Source organism: Diabrotica virgifera, chromosome 1 (genome assembly GCF_917563875.1).
Source record: "Diabrotica virgifera virgifera chromosome 1, PGI_DIABVI_V3a".
Lineage (NCBI taxonomy): Eukaryota > Metazoa > Arthropoda > Insecta > Coleoptera > Chrysomelidae > Diabrotica > Diabrotica virgifera.
In genome coordinates this window covers 112,815,027-112,827,792 of record NC_065443.1, presented here as the reverse complement: position 1 = coordinate 112,827,792, position 12,766 = coordinate 112,815,027, and the positions used below count along the sequence as shown (strand labels likewise).

General features: G+C 32.8%; 1 protein-coding gene across 3 annotated transcripts in view; it reads right to left on the bottom strand.

Moving 5' to 3' along the window:
• LOC114331161 (heparan-sulfate 6-O-sulfotransferase 2) overlaps positions 1-12,766 on the bottom strand; it is a 63,917-nt gene that overhangs the window by 7,448 nt on the left and 43,703 nt on the right. For 2 of the 3 annotated variants that reach the window (XM_028280646.2, XM_028280647.2), the window contains exon 5: positions 1-12,766. This exon is cut by the window's left edge and continues 7,448 nt beyond it. In XM_028280646.2, the coding sequence (XP_028136447.1) occupies positions 12,339-12,766 (428 nt within the window). In that variant the 3' untranslated portion in view covers positions 1-12,338. The other variant, XR_007700284.1, reaches the window with a different exon arrangement.

Sequence of the window (12,766 nt, the reverse complement as noted above, 5' to 3'; positions counted from 1 at the left end):
ATATAATATTCTACCTAGTTGGCTATGACACTAAATTTGCTTAAACATTCGACATTATACTATTTTTATAGTTCCAGTTGCGTTGTTACCATTACTAATATGAATTTTTCTAATAAGGAACTTATTAATGTGGTTTTTGTGCTAGGATAGTATAACAAAAATTTGCTACTATAGTAAAAGCCAGAGTTAGAATGCAGTGTTAGTCTTACGGCGCGCATGGATGCCGCTCATGTTGGCACAGTGGTAGGTGCGTGTATACAACCATAGGCAATTGTTGTGTACGCGTATATTCCAGTGCTATGATTCTTAAATCCCGTCCTAATGGAAAACCGGCAACGTGGTCGGCCGTTCTCCGGTAAGAAATAAATTGCCCTATGCTACCTGCACTGTATTCTAACTATGGCTTCTACTTTAGCAATAAGAATTTATTATCAGCAATTATCTGATAGACGACAACCAAGAAGATAAACTACTTTTGAAAGTTTACTAAAACGATTTCAACTTCAACATACCTGTCACTTAGATTATGAGAACGGTCGTACTAATATGCAGATCCTCAGTGACACTAAGGATTACATTTAATCCATTTTACTCATTTACAATTTTACTCATTTACAATAGTTTTTGTTCGATCAGATTTCTCGTAATCTTAGTATCCAGTCCGTTGAAACTGTTCTAGTAAACTTTCAAAACCTTCCCTTCTTGGTTGTCATCGATCAAGGAATTGCTGACGGTAAATTTTTATTATTCCTAGTAGCACATTCTTGTTATACTCTCCTAGCAGAAAAAAGATATTCATTAGTTCCTCATTAGAAAAGTTCATATTAGTAATAGTAACAAACAAAGCTACTAAAACTATAAAAATAGTATAATGTCAAATGTTTAAGCAAGTTTAGTGTCATAGCCAACTAGGTAGAATATTGTGTTTTTATTAATATTTTACGCACCAACACGCTTAACTACGTAGGTATTTTGATAGATCAACCAATATTGATATATAAATGATCAGTATAGATTAATATGTATTTTTTCTCGAAAAATGATTTATGACTGAATATTTTCACGGCCACTTAATAACATTTCACGTAATTTTTGTTGCAATTAATGTTTGACTTTAAAAATCACGAATAACTCATTTCATTACAATACTAAAATACACGGTGTTCCATTTAAGAAAACTCAGAAAATACTCATTCGAGTTTCGACCAACGCTGTATACTAAAATTAACCCGGGAGCAGTCGCGCCGTTAGAAAAAATCTCACATTTTATCCTTTTCCGTGATAACTTAATGAAAAATTTTGCAACATTTTTTTAATTTTTTTTTGTGGAATTTATGGCTTTGGTGAGAACCAATTAGCTTTCAAATTGTTAGAAATAGATATTTTTAACATGACAAGTAAATAAAAATATTATAAAATAGAAATTTGTTTTAAATTCGTATTTAAATTTGTATTGTGAGATTTTTTCTCTACGCTTGACTACTTACGTGACAGAAGTGAGCGCGACTGCTCCCAAGCTAAACATTTCGCTATATTAATAATATTTAACAATAGTAGATTGTATTAAAATTTGTTTGAACATAAATAGAAATTTTAATGTTAAATCCCTTCAATTCTACCGGGTTTGAATATTGCTACGAAATTAACAAAAAAAAAATTACCTTTTAAACTACCTCGTATAATATTACAAAACCCCATATTTTATGAAATAAGACATCGAGGAGAATCTAAAAATGTAAAAATATACAGGGTGTTCCATTTAAAAAAACATAAGTTTGTGCACCCCGTCAATACGGGTGGCCCTGTATATTGGAAAATATTTGTAAATTATGGTCCCATATGTACCCCAACTTTTACCTAAATATTTTTTTTCGTATCTCTTACGACAAACGAGTAATTGGACTTTGTCACACTAATGCCCCACCCTGTATGATAATTCAGTGAAAATCATAACGTCAAAACAATATGGAGGAGTCATGTCATGTTAATAGTGCCCTATGAGTCTTGCTGAATTCCAAGGCAGTGAAAACTTGAAAGATATAAAAAATTAATAATATATCAAACTTATACCTAATTTGAATAATATCCCAACAAAGCACTTGCAAACTCTTCTCTGATGTGATGGTCCCAGTGTAGGTACATAATATCAAATAAATATAAAGACATGCATAAACAAATTGTTTTAATACTACAGATACCTACCGTATTTAGAATGTTTCAAAACGATTTGTTGGGATAATTGCACAATAAAATTAACGTTATTTACTAAATCTTTGGTAATGTTAAATATTTTAATAAACTTACAATAAAACAATTGGAACAAACTGTCAAGAATCTATTATGTAACTTTAATATTGGATTAAAAGCTTAGTTTTAAATGTGGCAACTATGCATCGCTCAATTCTACGGATTTAAGGACGAATTAATGCAACGCTGCTGACAACCTCTTGTACATCTATTCTAAAAATTTGTCCAGTATATCGAGTTTGTTATTACATAAACGATTGTCGTTTGATTTGATGGGGTATAATCCCGGGAGGAACCTTTATTGAGAAGCAACTTCAATTTCAGGGTCGGCTTTGAGAAGAGCGGACCATGTTTGTTAGTCAACCTCTAGCTAGAGTATACTTTTTTGAGTCACGCCCGATAGTGTTTTGAGAGGCGTGCAGTGATATATTGGATTGTAGAAGCCAGTAAGTGAAAGTTGTGCTTCAATTTAGAGATATTCTCAAGAAGAATATTTCTTCGGTATCTGGTAGAGCAGTTTCCACACTGCGATCTATTGAGACTCAGTCATCAGCTTTGGGATTTGTCTTGTCGGTTACATGAGACCCCTGTTATATATTAAAAAATATAGTGTGTGGATCCGAGAACCAGTGATAGACGAGAAAAATACGAGTTCATTGAAGAAGGCTCTACGCGTTCCAGGTACAGATTTATACGATGAGCGGACTTCACAATTATTCTAACTGGACTGGAAATTTCTAGATTAGGGCCGGCTCCGATGGTTCCAGAGCGAAATAAAATATATAAATAGAGAATAAAGTCTTGTAGGGATTGATATTATGATTGTAGTTGTGCGCGCTTAAATCCGTTTTATATTGTTTTACAAATGTATATAAATTATAGTAAAATGTGTTATATAAATTATTGTAAATAATGTGTGCAAATAAATTAAATAAAAACTAAATAAATTAAGTGTTAAAATTCATTATAAATTAGAAGAATTGAAATTGTAACAATTTAACAATTATAAAGCCTTCTATATACATTCAAATGCGATGACAGCATGACAGTGTTGAGCTTTGATAAAAATCATAAATATTTTCATGACAGTTTGTACCAATTGATAATTAATACCTAAATTTAACACAAATAATGTTTCATTTAGCAATAGTTTGTTCTTTGTAGTGTACATTCACTGGTGTTTCAATTATCCTACGTGAAACTATTTCGATGTGTCTTTTATAGCCTAATATAACAACCGAAATATGAAATTATCTAGTATAAAAAGTAACCTATTTTATTTGTTTTTGTCTTTTTAAAACAACAATTTCTTATGTATATAACTTACCGATCTGAATAAAATACGTATTAAAATAACGGACAGCAAGGTACATGTTCTCTTATAGGACTAATTTGCGTTAAAAAGGATGCATAAGTTAAAAAAGGGTGTCTTTTCCTTATTCGAGAAAAATAAATTAATAAAATTAGTTCCGCAATCGCAATACCTTATATGCAGTGAGGAGATAAAGTCTTAGGTTCAAAACAGACTGACCACGCTGCAGCGCTACGCTGTGGATCCACAAAGTATTTTCCGATGATTAGCCGTAAATTTCCATGCAAATCAAACGTACCATCCCAGACGAGCGACAATGGCCAGCCATAGTCGCTCGTCTGGGATGGAACGTCCACTCCACACAAGAACCCACGGCCAATCATCAGAAACTACTTTGTGGATCCACAGCGTAGCGCTGCAGCGTAGATCCACAGCGTTTGAACCTTACCCTCTGTCAAGTTGTTTATTTTTACGATAAAACAAAATCACTCAGACAAGTCGACTTTTAAACTTTTTCTAATAGTAGTTTCGGTATTATAAGTGCGTTCGCGGGTGCCTGTCGGCGACAAATTAGCAGCAAAACGCATGCGCACTTTAAAATGAAATAAACAATATCGTTAATAGATAAATAAAGTATATTTGTACCGATGTGATGCCACCACAAGCGATGAGCTGTTTTACCAGAGACGACCGGAGGAGCATCCGTGTTGGCGCATAGCGCCGCTGGGAGAAATTGAAGAAGTAGTGGCAGCAAGAGCATATTTAAGGCGAGCCAGGTGAATGATAAAATCAGTCGTGGCTAGCGAATTGAACTAACCATGGCTCAACAGCTGCTGCTAGCGTATTGAACCAGCATTAGCTGGCTTGGCAAAAGATGCACCGTATGTGAGGTGGGACTATGCCTAGGCGGACGCCACAGTAGTGACGTGGGTCTTGCCATGATCGTTATCGCAGTAGGCGGTAGTAGCGAGGAATAATCTCCGGATCGGAATATAGGGCTATCTTGATTTAACGTAGCGAGATTTTTATTATATATAAATATACTGTTTATCGTATTATTTTAATGTTGCTATTATAATCGGATAACTGTAATACAGTTTAATATTGTTTTTCCTTTGCAGAAGACGGAATTATATTTTATTTTATTTGTTTTAAACTGTATATAATTATCTTTAATATATTTACTTTATTTTTAACTTGTGTTTTACTGAGTCTATCATCTTGAAAGAACTACCCGTTATATATTTACCTAGTATAATTTAATAAGTAGTTATTATTATTAATTAAAAGTAAATATACCTTGTATATTTATCTACTAACAGTATTACTTATATTGAGTGAGGTTAGAAATTGTCGGCGACAATTTGTCCACTGTACCCGCGAACGCAATAATGTCACCTTCCGGTGACACATAATAATAAAAATACTGTTCAGCTACAGGACAAATCACTTTTTTTGACATTGTTGATGATGCAAATATGCTACTATGAGGTGCTAAGATAGCGGAGATTAAAAACATATGGATTACAAATACTAAAATACGCGTCTAAAATTGCATATACTATGAGATGTTAAGAATAACAAGAAAATAGCTTACATAAAAAGGTTCTAAACTGTTTTCTTGTGGCATGTCGTAAGCCATAATGTGATTGTGATAAAAATTACAGTCGGAAAAATGAAAGAATACCGATGAACGATCACATCAATCACTTATTTTGTATTTGCTTCTTTTTTTATAGCAAACGTTTGTTATATATAGAAAAGGACAGCAAATACAAAATAAGTGATTGATGTGATCGTTCATGGGCATTCTTTCATTTTTCCGACTGTACATTAAATAGCAAACAGCTATGCTGCTAGTTTTGAAAGTGGTGTTTGTACTTTCAGGATAACCATATAATAATCGAAAGGATAATCAAATTATGATTTTTTTGTGTATTTATGTATTGTTTGTTGTATATGTATTACGTATAATTGTATACATTCTGCTGATGGATTTGCTACACATTTTTCTGCATTAAGCAAGGTGCTCTTCATTGGGTGCGTTCGGACGACCACAGCGGCTGGACAGCTGAGCCAGCAGTAGCTGTCAGATGTCACCGCTGGAAGCCAGCCGCTGAGAGATTTACTAAGCTTTCCCTATCACGGCTGGATACAACCACTCAGCCGATTTCTGCTGACCGCCAGCCGATATGGTCGTCCGAACGCACCCATTAAGTGAGATGCTCTCAAAGGTCTAAATCAGCGGTTCTCAACATGTGGTACATGTACCACTGGTGGTACATATCATTAATTGCGATGGTACTCAAAACGCAAAAAGACAAGACCGCCAAAATCAGCACCGCAATAATAAATAACAGAGAAGAGAATTTTGATTTCCATTCTCTTGCAAAACGCGCTTTTAAAATACTTATACACTTTTCGACAACACACCTGTGCGAGAATGGATTTTTCGCAATGCTAAATATTTAAGAACTTAACAATAATATAGAATCTGATCTTCGACTATATCTGAGCAACACTGAATCAGATAATAACAAGTTATGTGGAAATACCCAAACACAACCTTCTCACTAATTGGTTTGTTGAACTTTTTACTCTTGTTGAATTTTTTATCTATTCTTTAAAATTCCAGCATATAAATTAGAGTTGCTTAGATTACCTAGTTACGAGGTAGGTATTTCAGTTAAGTGGTACCAAAAATAATTTGGTGGTACTTGACTCAAAAAGGTTGAGAACCACTGGTCGAAATTATGCTGTAACGTTCACAAACTAGACATAATTAGTGCGGTTGAAAAAGTCTGTGAAGAACTACCAACAAACGAAACAGAGGAATAGAGTACTGTGTAAAAGTGAACTGAAGAAAAGCACAAAATCAAACGTTAGTAAAAAGGAACTCAAAGCTATCAAATCTCTTAAAAGAGTCTATAATAGGAGAAAATCCAAGAATCGGTCGCAAATGGACCTTACACACAACTAAAAAAAGATCCAACCAAATCGCTAGAAAACACATTATACAGGGTGAAACAAAAATACAGGTCATAAATTAAATCGCATATTCTGGGACCAAAAATAGTTCGAATGAACCTAACTTACCTTAGTACAAATATGCACATAAAAAAAGTTACAGCCCTTTGAAGTTACAAAATGAAAATCGATTTTTTCGAATATATCGAAAACTATTAGAGATTTTTTATTGAAAATGGACATGTGGCATTCTTATGGCAGGAACATCTTAAAGAAAAATTATAGTGACATTTGTGCACCCCATAAAAATTTTATGGGGGTTTTGTTCCCTTAAGCCCCCCCCCCCCAAACTTTTGTGTACGTCTCAATTAAATTATTATTGTGGTACCATTAGTTAAACACAGTGTTTATAAAACTTTTTTGCCTCTTTGTATTTTTTCGAGAAGGCACCTTGTATCGAGATGTAGCTTTTTTAATATACGGTTCAAAATATACCTAAAAATGTAAATCATACATAAATTTTCATATTATTACCAAGTCTCCATAATCGTACTTAACCATATACAAATATGTGGTCGATTTGACAAATATTCAAAATATCTCGATAAAAACTGACTTTTCGAAAAAGTACTAGGGGCAAAAAAATTTTAAAAACACAGTGTTTAACTAACGGTATTACAATAATAATTTAATTGGAACGTACACAAAAGTTTGGGGGGGTTTAAAGGAACAAAACCCCCATAAAATTTTTATGGGGTGTCCAAATTTTACTATTATTTTTTCTTAAGATGCTACTGCCATAAGAATGCCACATGTCCATTTTCAATAAAAAGTCTAATAGTTTTCATTTTGTAACTTCAAAAGGTTGTAACTTTTTTTATGTGCACATTTGTACTAAGATAAGTTAGGTCTTATCGAACTATTTTTGGTCCCAGAATATGTGATTAAATTTATGACCTGTATTCAGGAAATGTTTATGACATTAAATTCAAGGAAAACCTGACAGACTACCAAAGAAGAACACTCTCACCCCACTACAAGCCATGGGCTTATGCTTCTCTCCATTATTAGCAGACATTTTCATCGATGAATTCGAACAAAACAATGTGCATAAACTTCACCAACAACCCCCAGTATGGTGGAGATATGTAGATGATGTGTGTTCTCCATTTGGCCTCACGGACCAGAAGCAGTAAATAAATTTCTGATACACATTAACAGTAAAGAAGAATAATTCAAATTCACCACGAAAAAAAACATCTCACTTTCTTTAGTGGATAATATGTTAAAAATTCTAACACATCAAGTGATATGAACATATTATTTTCGTAAAAGAAATAGGTGTGCAAGTCGAAAACAACAATAGGAAAATCACCAGTAAAAACAGTAAGGATTATTTCCAGTTATAAGGGATGTTTAAAATCCCTTAAAGTATCCTTTACATACTATGTATAAATTGCTTACATAGCTGACACATTTACTTAACGGAAAACATGCTCTTTACTGTTATTCTAACATCTCATAAATATATCTCACATATAAATATAATTTATTTAAGTTTTTCAGCAAACTATAAACCTAGTGAGCCACTATTTTGTCTTTTCAAAATCTTGCCAAGCATTTAATGCACTTTACTTCGTAAATTTTACGTCGTTGGTTCACCAAGTTTGACAAATGCCGTATATAAATATATTTATACTCTATTTACTTTAAGTAGACAATGACGTCACAACTAGCATTATGTGAATGTGTAGATTTTGATAAAAATCGTTTTAAGAGAAAATTACATAGATTATTTTTCTATTAGCAAAAAACTGACAAAACATTGACTAACAATAGTTCTCCGCTTTGCTTTGTTTACGGAGATGCCTAGAGATACATTCAAAGAAATTTTTCAATCTACAACTGACAATATTAAGCACCATCCAAATGAAGTAAATTTAGCTATAGTTCTTCCATTCTATCTTTGCACGTGCATGTAATTATTCACGAATTACTTTTTATACTAGGTCTCTTTTTTATTCACAGGAACTACTATCGCACAATTAAACCGCTTGTCAGTAGAAACCTCAATAAGTTAAACAAGGATAAACAATACGGCATGTCTTTAATACCTACCTTGTTTATTATGAATTTTGACGTTTATCATTTTCAGTGACAGTGACATTAGAGCATTTGTTGTGTTTATTGGAATTTGTGACAACTTATATTGTTGTTTATTTTATAAAGCTATATTGTGTTAAATATATTATACAGTTGTCCACGGATTGGGTGCCCAAGAGGAAAAACTTTCTTGTTTTGAATTTTAGCGAAAAATGTCATTCTTGATAAAAGTTTTGCTTATTCTAAAACCCCATAAAACGAAATCAAATTCAAGTTTTTCAAAACCTGCTTAATTTTGTAGCCTATTTTATGTAAATTTACTATACATTTTTGCACTAAGTTCCAAATCGTAACAATAAACTAGTGTTGCTAAGCTACAATGTTGCCTAAGCTACAATATACCTAGCTTAGTAACTGTCAACTCCGATAAATAATTTGTGAATTGTCATTCTTTTCGACAATGCTTAGTGTTCAAAAAAAAAATTATGATTGGATGCTTAACATTTTCTTGTCGAAAAAGAATGACAATTCGCAAATTATTTATCGGAGTTGACAGTTACTAAGCTACATTGTAGCTTAACAACACTAGATTATTGTTATGATTTTGAATTTGGTGCAAAAATTTATAGGGATTTGCATAAAATTGGCTACAAAATTAAGCAGGTTTTGAAAAACTTGAATTTTATTTCGTTGTATGAGGTTTTAGGACAAGCAAAAATTTTTATCAAGAATGACCATTTTCGCTTAAACTGAAAATAAGAAAGTTTTTCCTCTTGGGCACCCCATCCGTGGACACACTGTACAATGTTGTTCAGAAGCTATTTCTTTGTGGCATTTGTGTAATTAACTATTCTAAATGGGAAATAAAAACGCAACTCATAAATATTGGCAATATAATTTTAAAGTCTTCTACTTTAAAATGTATAATATATGTCTGAATTGCCGATATAAATCAGTCAGATTAAATTAAATTATTAGAAGAATTTTTTACTAAGCAACAATATTTTTGTTAATTTATTAATATTTTGTATTTTGACAACGACGTCCGATGTGGACGTTGAAATGTTAATAAAATCATAGTTAAATAGAAATGTACAATACAACTTTATAAAATACGTCCACCGATAATAACCATTTCCTAATTATTGCATTGACAATACATATTCTTGTTCTCATGATCATTTTTCAGTGCGTCACAGTTTTTCGATTTCTCTCTAATGCATTAAGTTAGATGAGACGGAAAAAGCGGTAGCTCCGTGATTAAACACAAAAATAATGCAGCATTACAATGGTTATATACATAAGATGTCTATTCCTAACCTACGTTTGATTCGTTGATATTTAGAATGCGCGTTTTTTCTAGCCAATCAAATACACGTATTACGAACATTTGACGAAAACTTCGTCCATTTTGGCCATTTTTTAGAAGTGTCAAAGAGTCAAGTGACGGTTATTATTCAGGTCAGTATTTTGTGTACCTGTCATTTTGAAATTTCGAATTCGACTTCACTTGTGTTTCACAACGTCTTTGTGCATTATTTTGTGTTTTGGTTTCAAATTTAGTTCGTTAAAAGTTAGTCATTGACGTGAGGAGACTAGAGACATTCGAGATGTACCGAAGAGTGCTAAATATCTCATGAGTAGATAGAATAGCCAACGTGGAGGTAATGAGACTTACGCATAAGGAACGAAAACTAACAAATAAGAAGAAAACTGAGATATATGGGACATGTGATGAGAGATGTATATCTAATACTCCAGATCATTATGCAAGAAAAAGATCCATAGTAAGGAGACGTAACTCATGGCTGAAGAATCTTAGGAACTGGTTTGGATGTAATAACAATGAATTATTTAGAGCCGCTGTTTCAGAAATAAAGATCTCTCTGATGATTGCTAACTTTTGAAGCGGAGACAGCACCTAGAGAAGAAGATAAAAACACAGTTTATGGATAGTTTTGTGTCATTTTTTAATGTTTCCATATTTATAAATTTAATTAACAATATTGTTTACTTTTTAATTATATTCCCCTTTATAAAAAATACCTACATGTTAACATATTGTGTAAAAATCAAATCTACTAAATTACTAATTCCACAAGCTTTTCACCTATGGCTAAGTACGATTGTGGCATCTGTCAGATTCGTCAATAATTACATGAAATAAGTCTCGACACAGCCAATACAGTATATGACGTCATAATTAATGACGCACTGAAAAATGATCATGAGAACAAGAATATCAATTGGACCTACGTTTCACTTAATGTCTTGATTTAACGTGTTTGCAAATGAATCATGACGTTTGTGTAAAGATATAATGGAGCAACTATATAAATTCAATGTATTAAAATGGCCCTTTTACAATTTCCCATAGGACATACATACAGACAAATTTCATTTGGAAATTATCATAGGTTCGTGAAACAACGTCAGCGTCTTCTTATAATAAACAAGTTATATTTAACACAAAATGCCTTCAACGTTAATTTAAAATCGTATTCTGATATAATGCACACTTTCTAACACTTACTAGTGGAGGTAGTCTCATGAAAAAAACATATTTTTAGGTTAATTCTTAAGAATATTAAAGGGACTTTTACTTTCTACATAAAAAAAATCGATTTTTGGTTTTTTTTACGTAAAAACATTTCTTAGTATCATAGAAATATTATCCTAAAATTGTATTAAGAATTTAGAAATAGAAACGAAGTTATAGCTGTATTTATTACGGTACCTACCTGTGCTAAAACGCGTTTGTGTACAACAACGCGCGCGATGACTGACCTGTGCAGCTGCAACTTGACAGTTCAGTTCTCTAAAACGTATAAAGCGAGCACGTGTGGACAGTGAGTGCAGCCAATATGCTCCAGAAATCGCTAATTAGAGGAAAAAATAAATATGACCATTTTATTCGATAAAATTACAGTAAAAATACTTTAAACGCGTTTTTTTAGGAATCACATTTTTCAACACTGGGAGACGACGTTTTTCTCAGAATCTGCTACACCAATCTCAGTAAACCAAAATTTTTTTAACTAAGTACTACTAAATAAACATAAAAGTAAAAAAATAGTACAGGAGTAAATTCACCCTCACAACAAGACGTTTTTCGAACTCTTTATAAAATTGCGTGTAAAGGCCATAAAAAATATATAAAAAACTTTTTAAAGGTTTATTTATCAGTTTTAAGTCTCACAAATTGAATACCGTTGGTATTAAAAAAACTGTTACAGGAAGGCAGAAAAATGTCTCCCAAATTAAAATGTATCTTTTGGAAGACGCCCTCTGCAGTGATGAAAAACAACTAAAACTGCAATTTTTTTTTGTATACCTCGAAACCTTCTTAACAATTTATAAAAAAATTATAAATATAAATATAATACTTTTTTCTTTAAAAATATTTAAAAATTGCCTTTTTCCTGATTAAAGTCCCCATAAGTTTTATATATTTAGTGTTGTAATATTCAAATCAATGTAATAAATAAGTTAAAAATACTTAGATAGTAGGGAAGACAAAATAAGCTGATGTTTGTTAAAAAAATCGTTTCGAAACTCAGAAACCTAAGACTACCTCCATCTAACGGCTACGCATCTAACCAAAATGCGTCTTCCGTTCACACTGTACAACCCTTACAATTATTTTTCATAGAAAAACGGGGAATCATGGCACTTCTAATATCAGACTTTATTTGAGCTGCCCTTAGACTTAAGGAGAATCCGTAGGATCCTCCAATTTATCCCAATCGAATTCGGTAGGCCCTTGCTTCACGTTCAACACTCCCAGATTCTTGAACCGGCCCTTGAAGTCCGCATCGCGACTTTTTAACCTCTCGAACCGCTCGAATAAAATTTTCTTAGCGAAACTGTACAGCTCCAAGTCCAAATTGTTCAACTTCTTAATCTTCTCGGACTGAGCTGACGTTAGAGTTGTTAGGGTGTAGCTGGAGACCGTCGCGTTGTTTTGTTCGAAAGGAATTGCGAATCTGAGATTGAAGGTTTCTTCGAAGATATATTGGGAAATCTTCTGGTACTCTGTTAGTCCGAAGAAGGCCATGGCGAGGAGGTTCTTCTTAGCGCTGGCCAACATGATTTTGTCACGTTCGGCTTGTGGCATATACGTTTTGTTATAGCAAC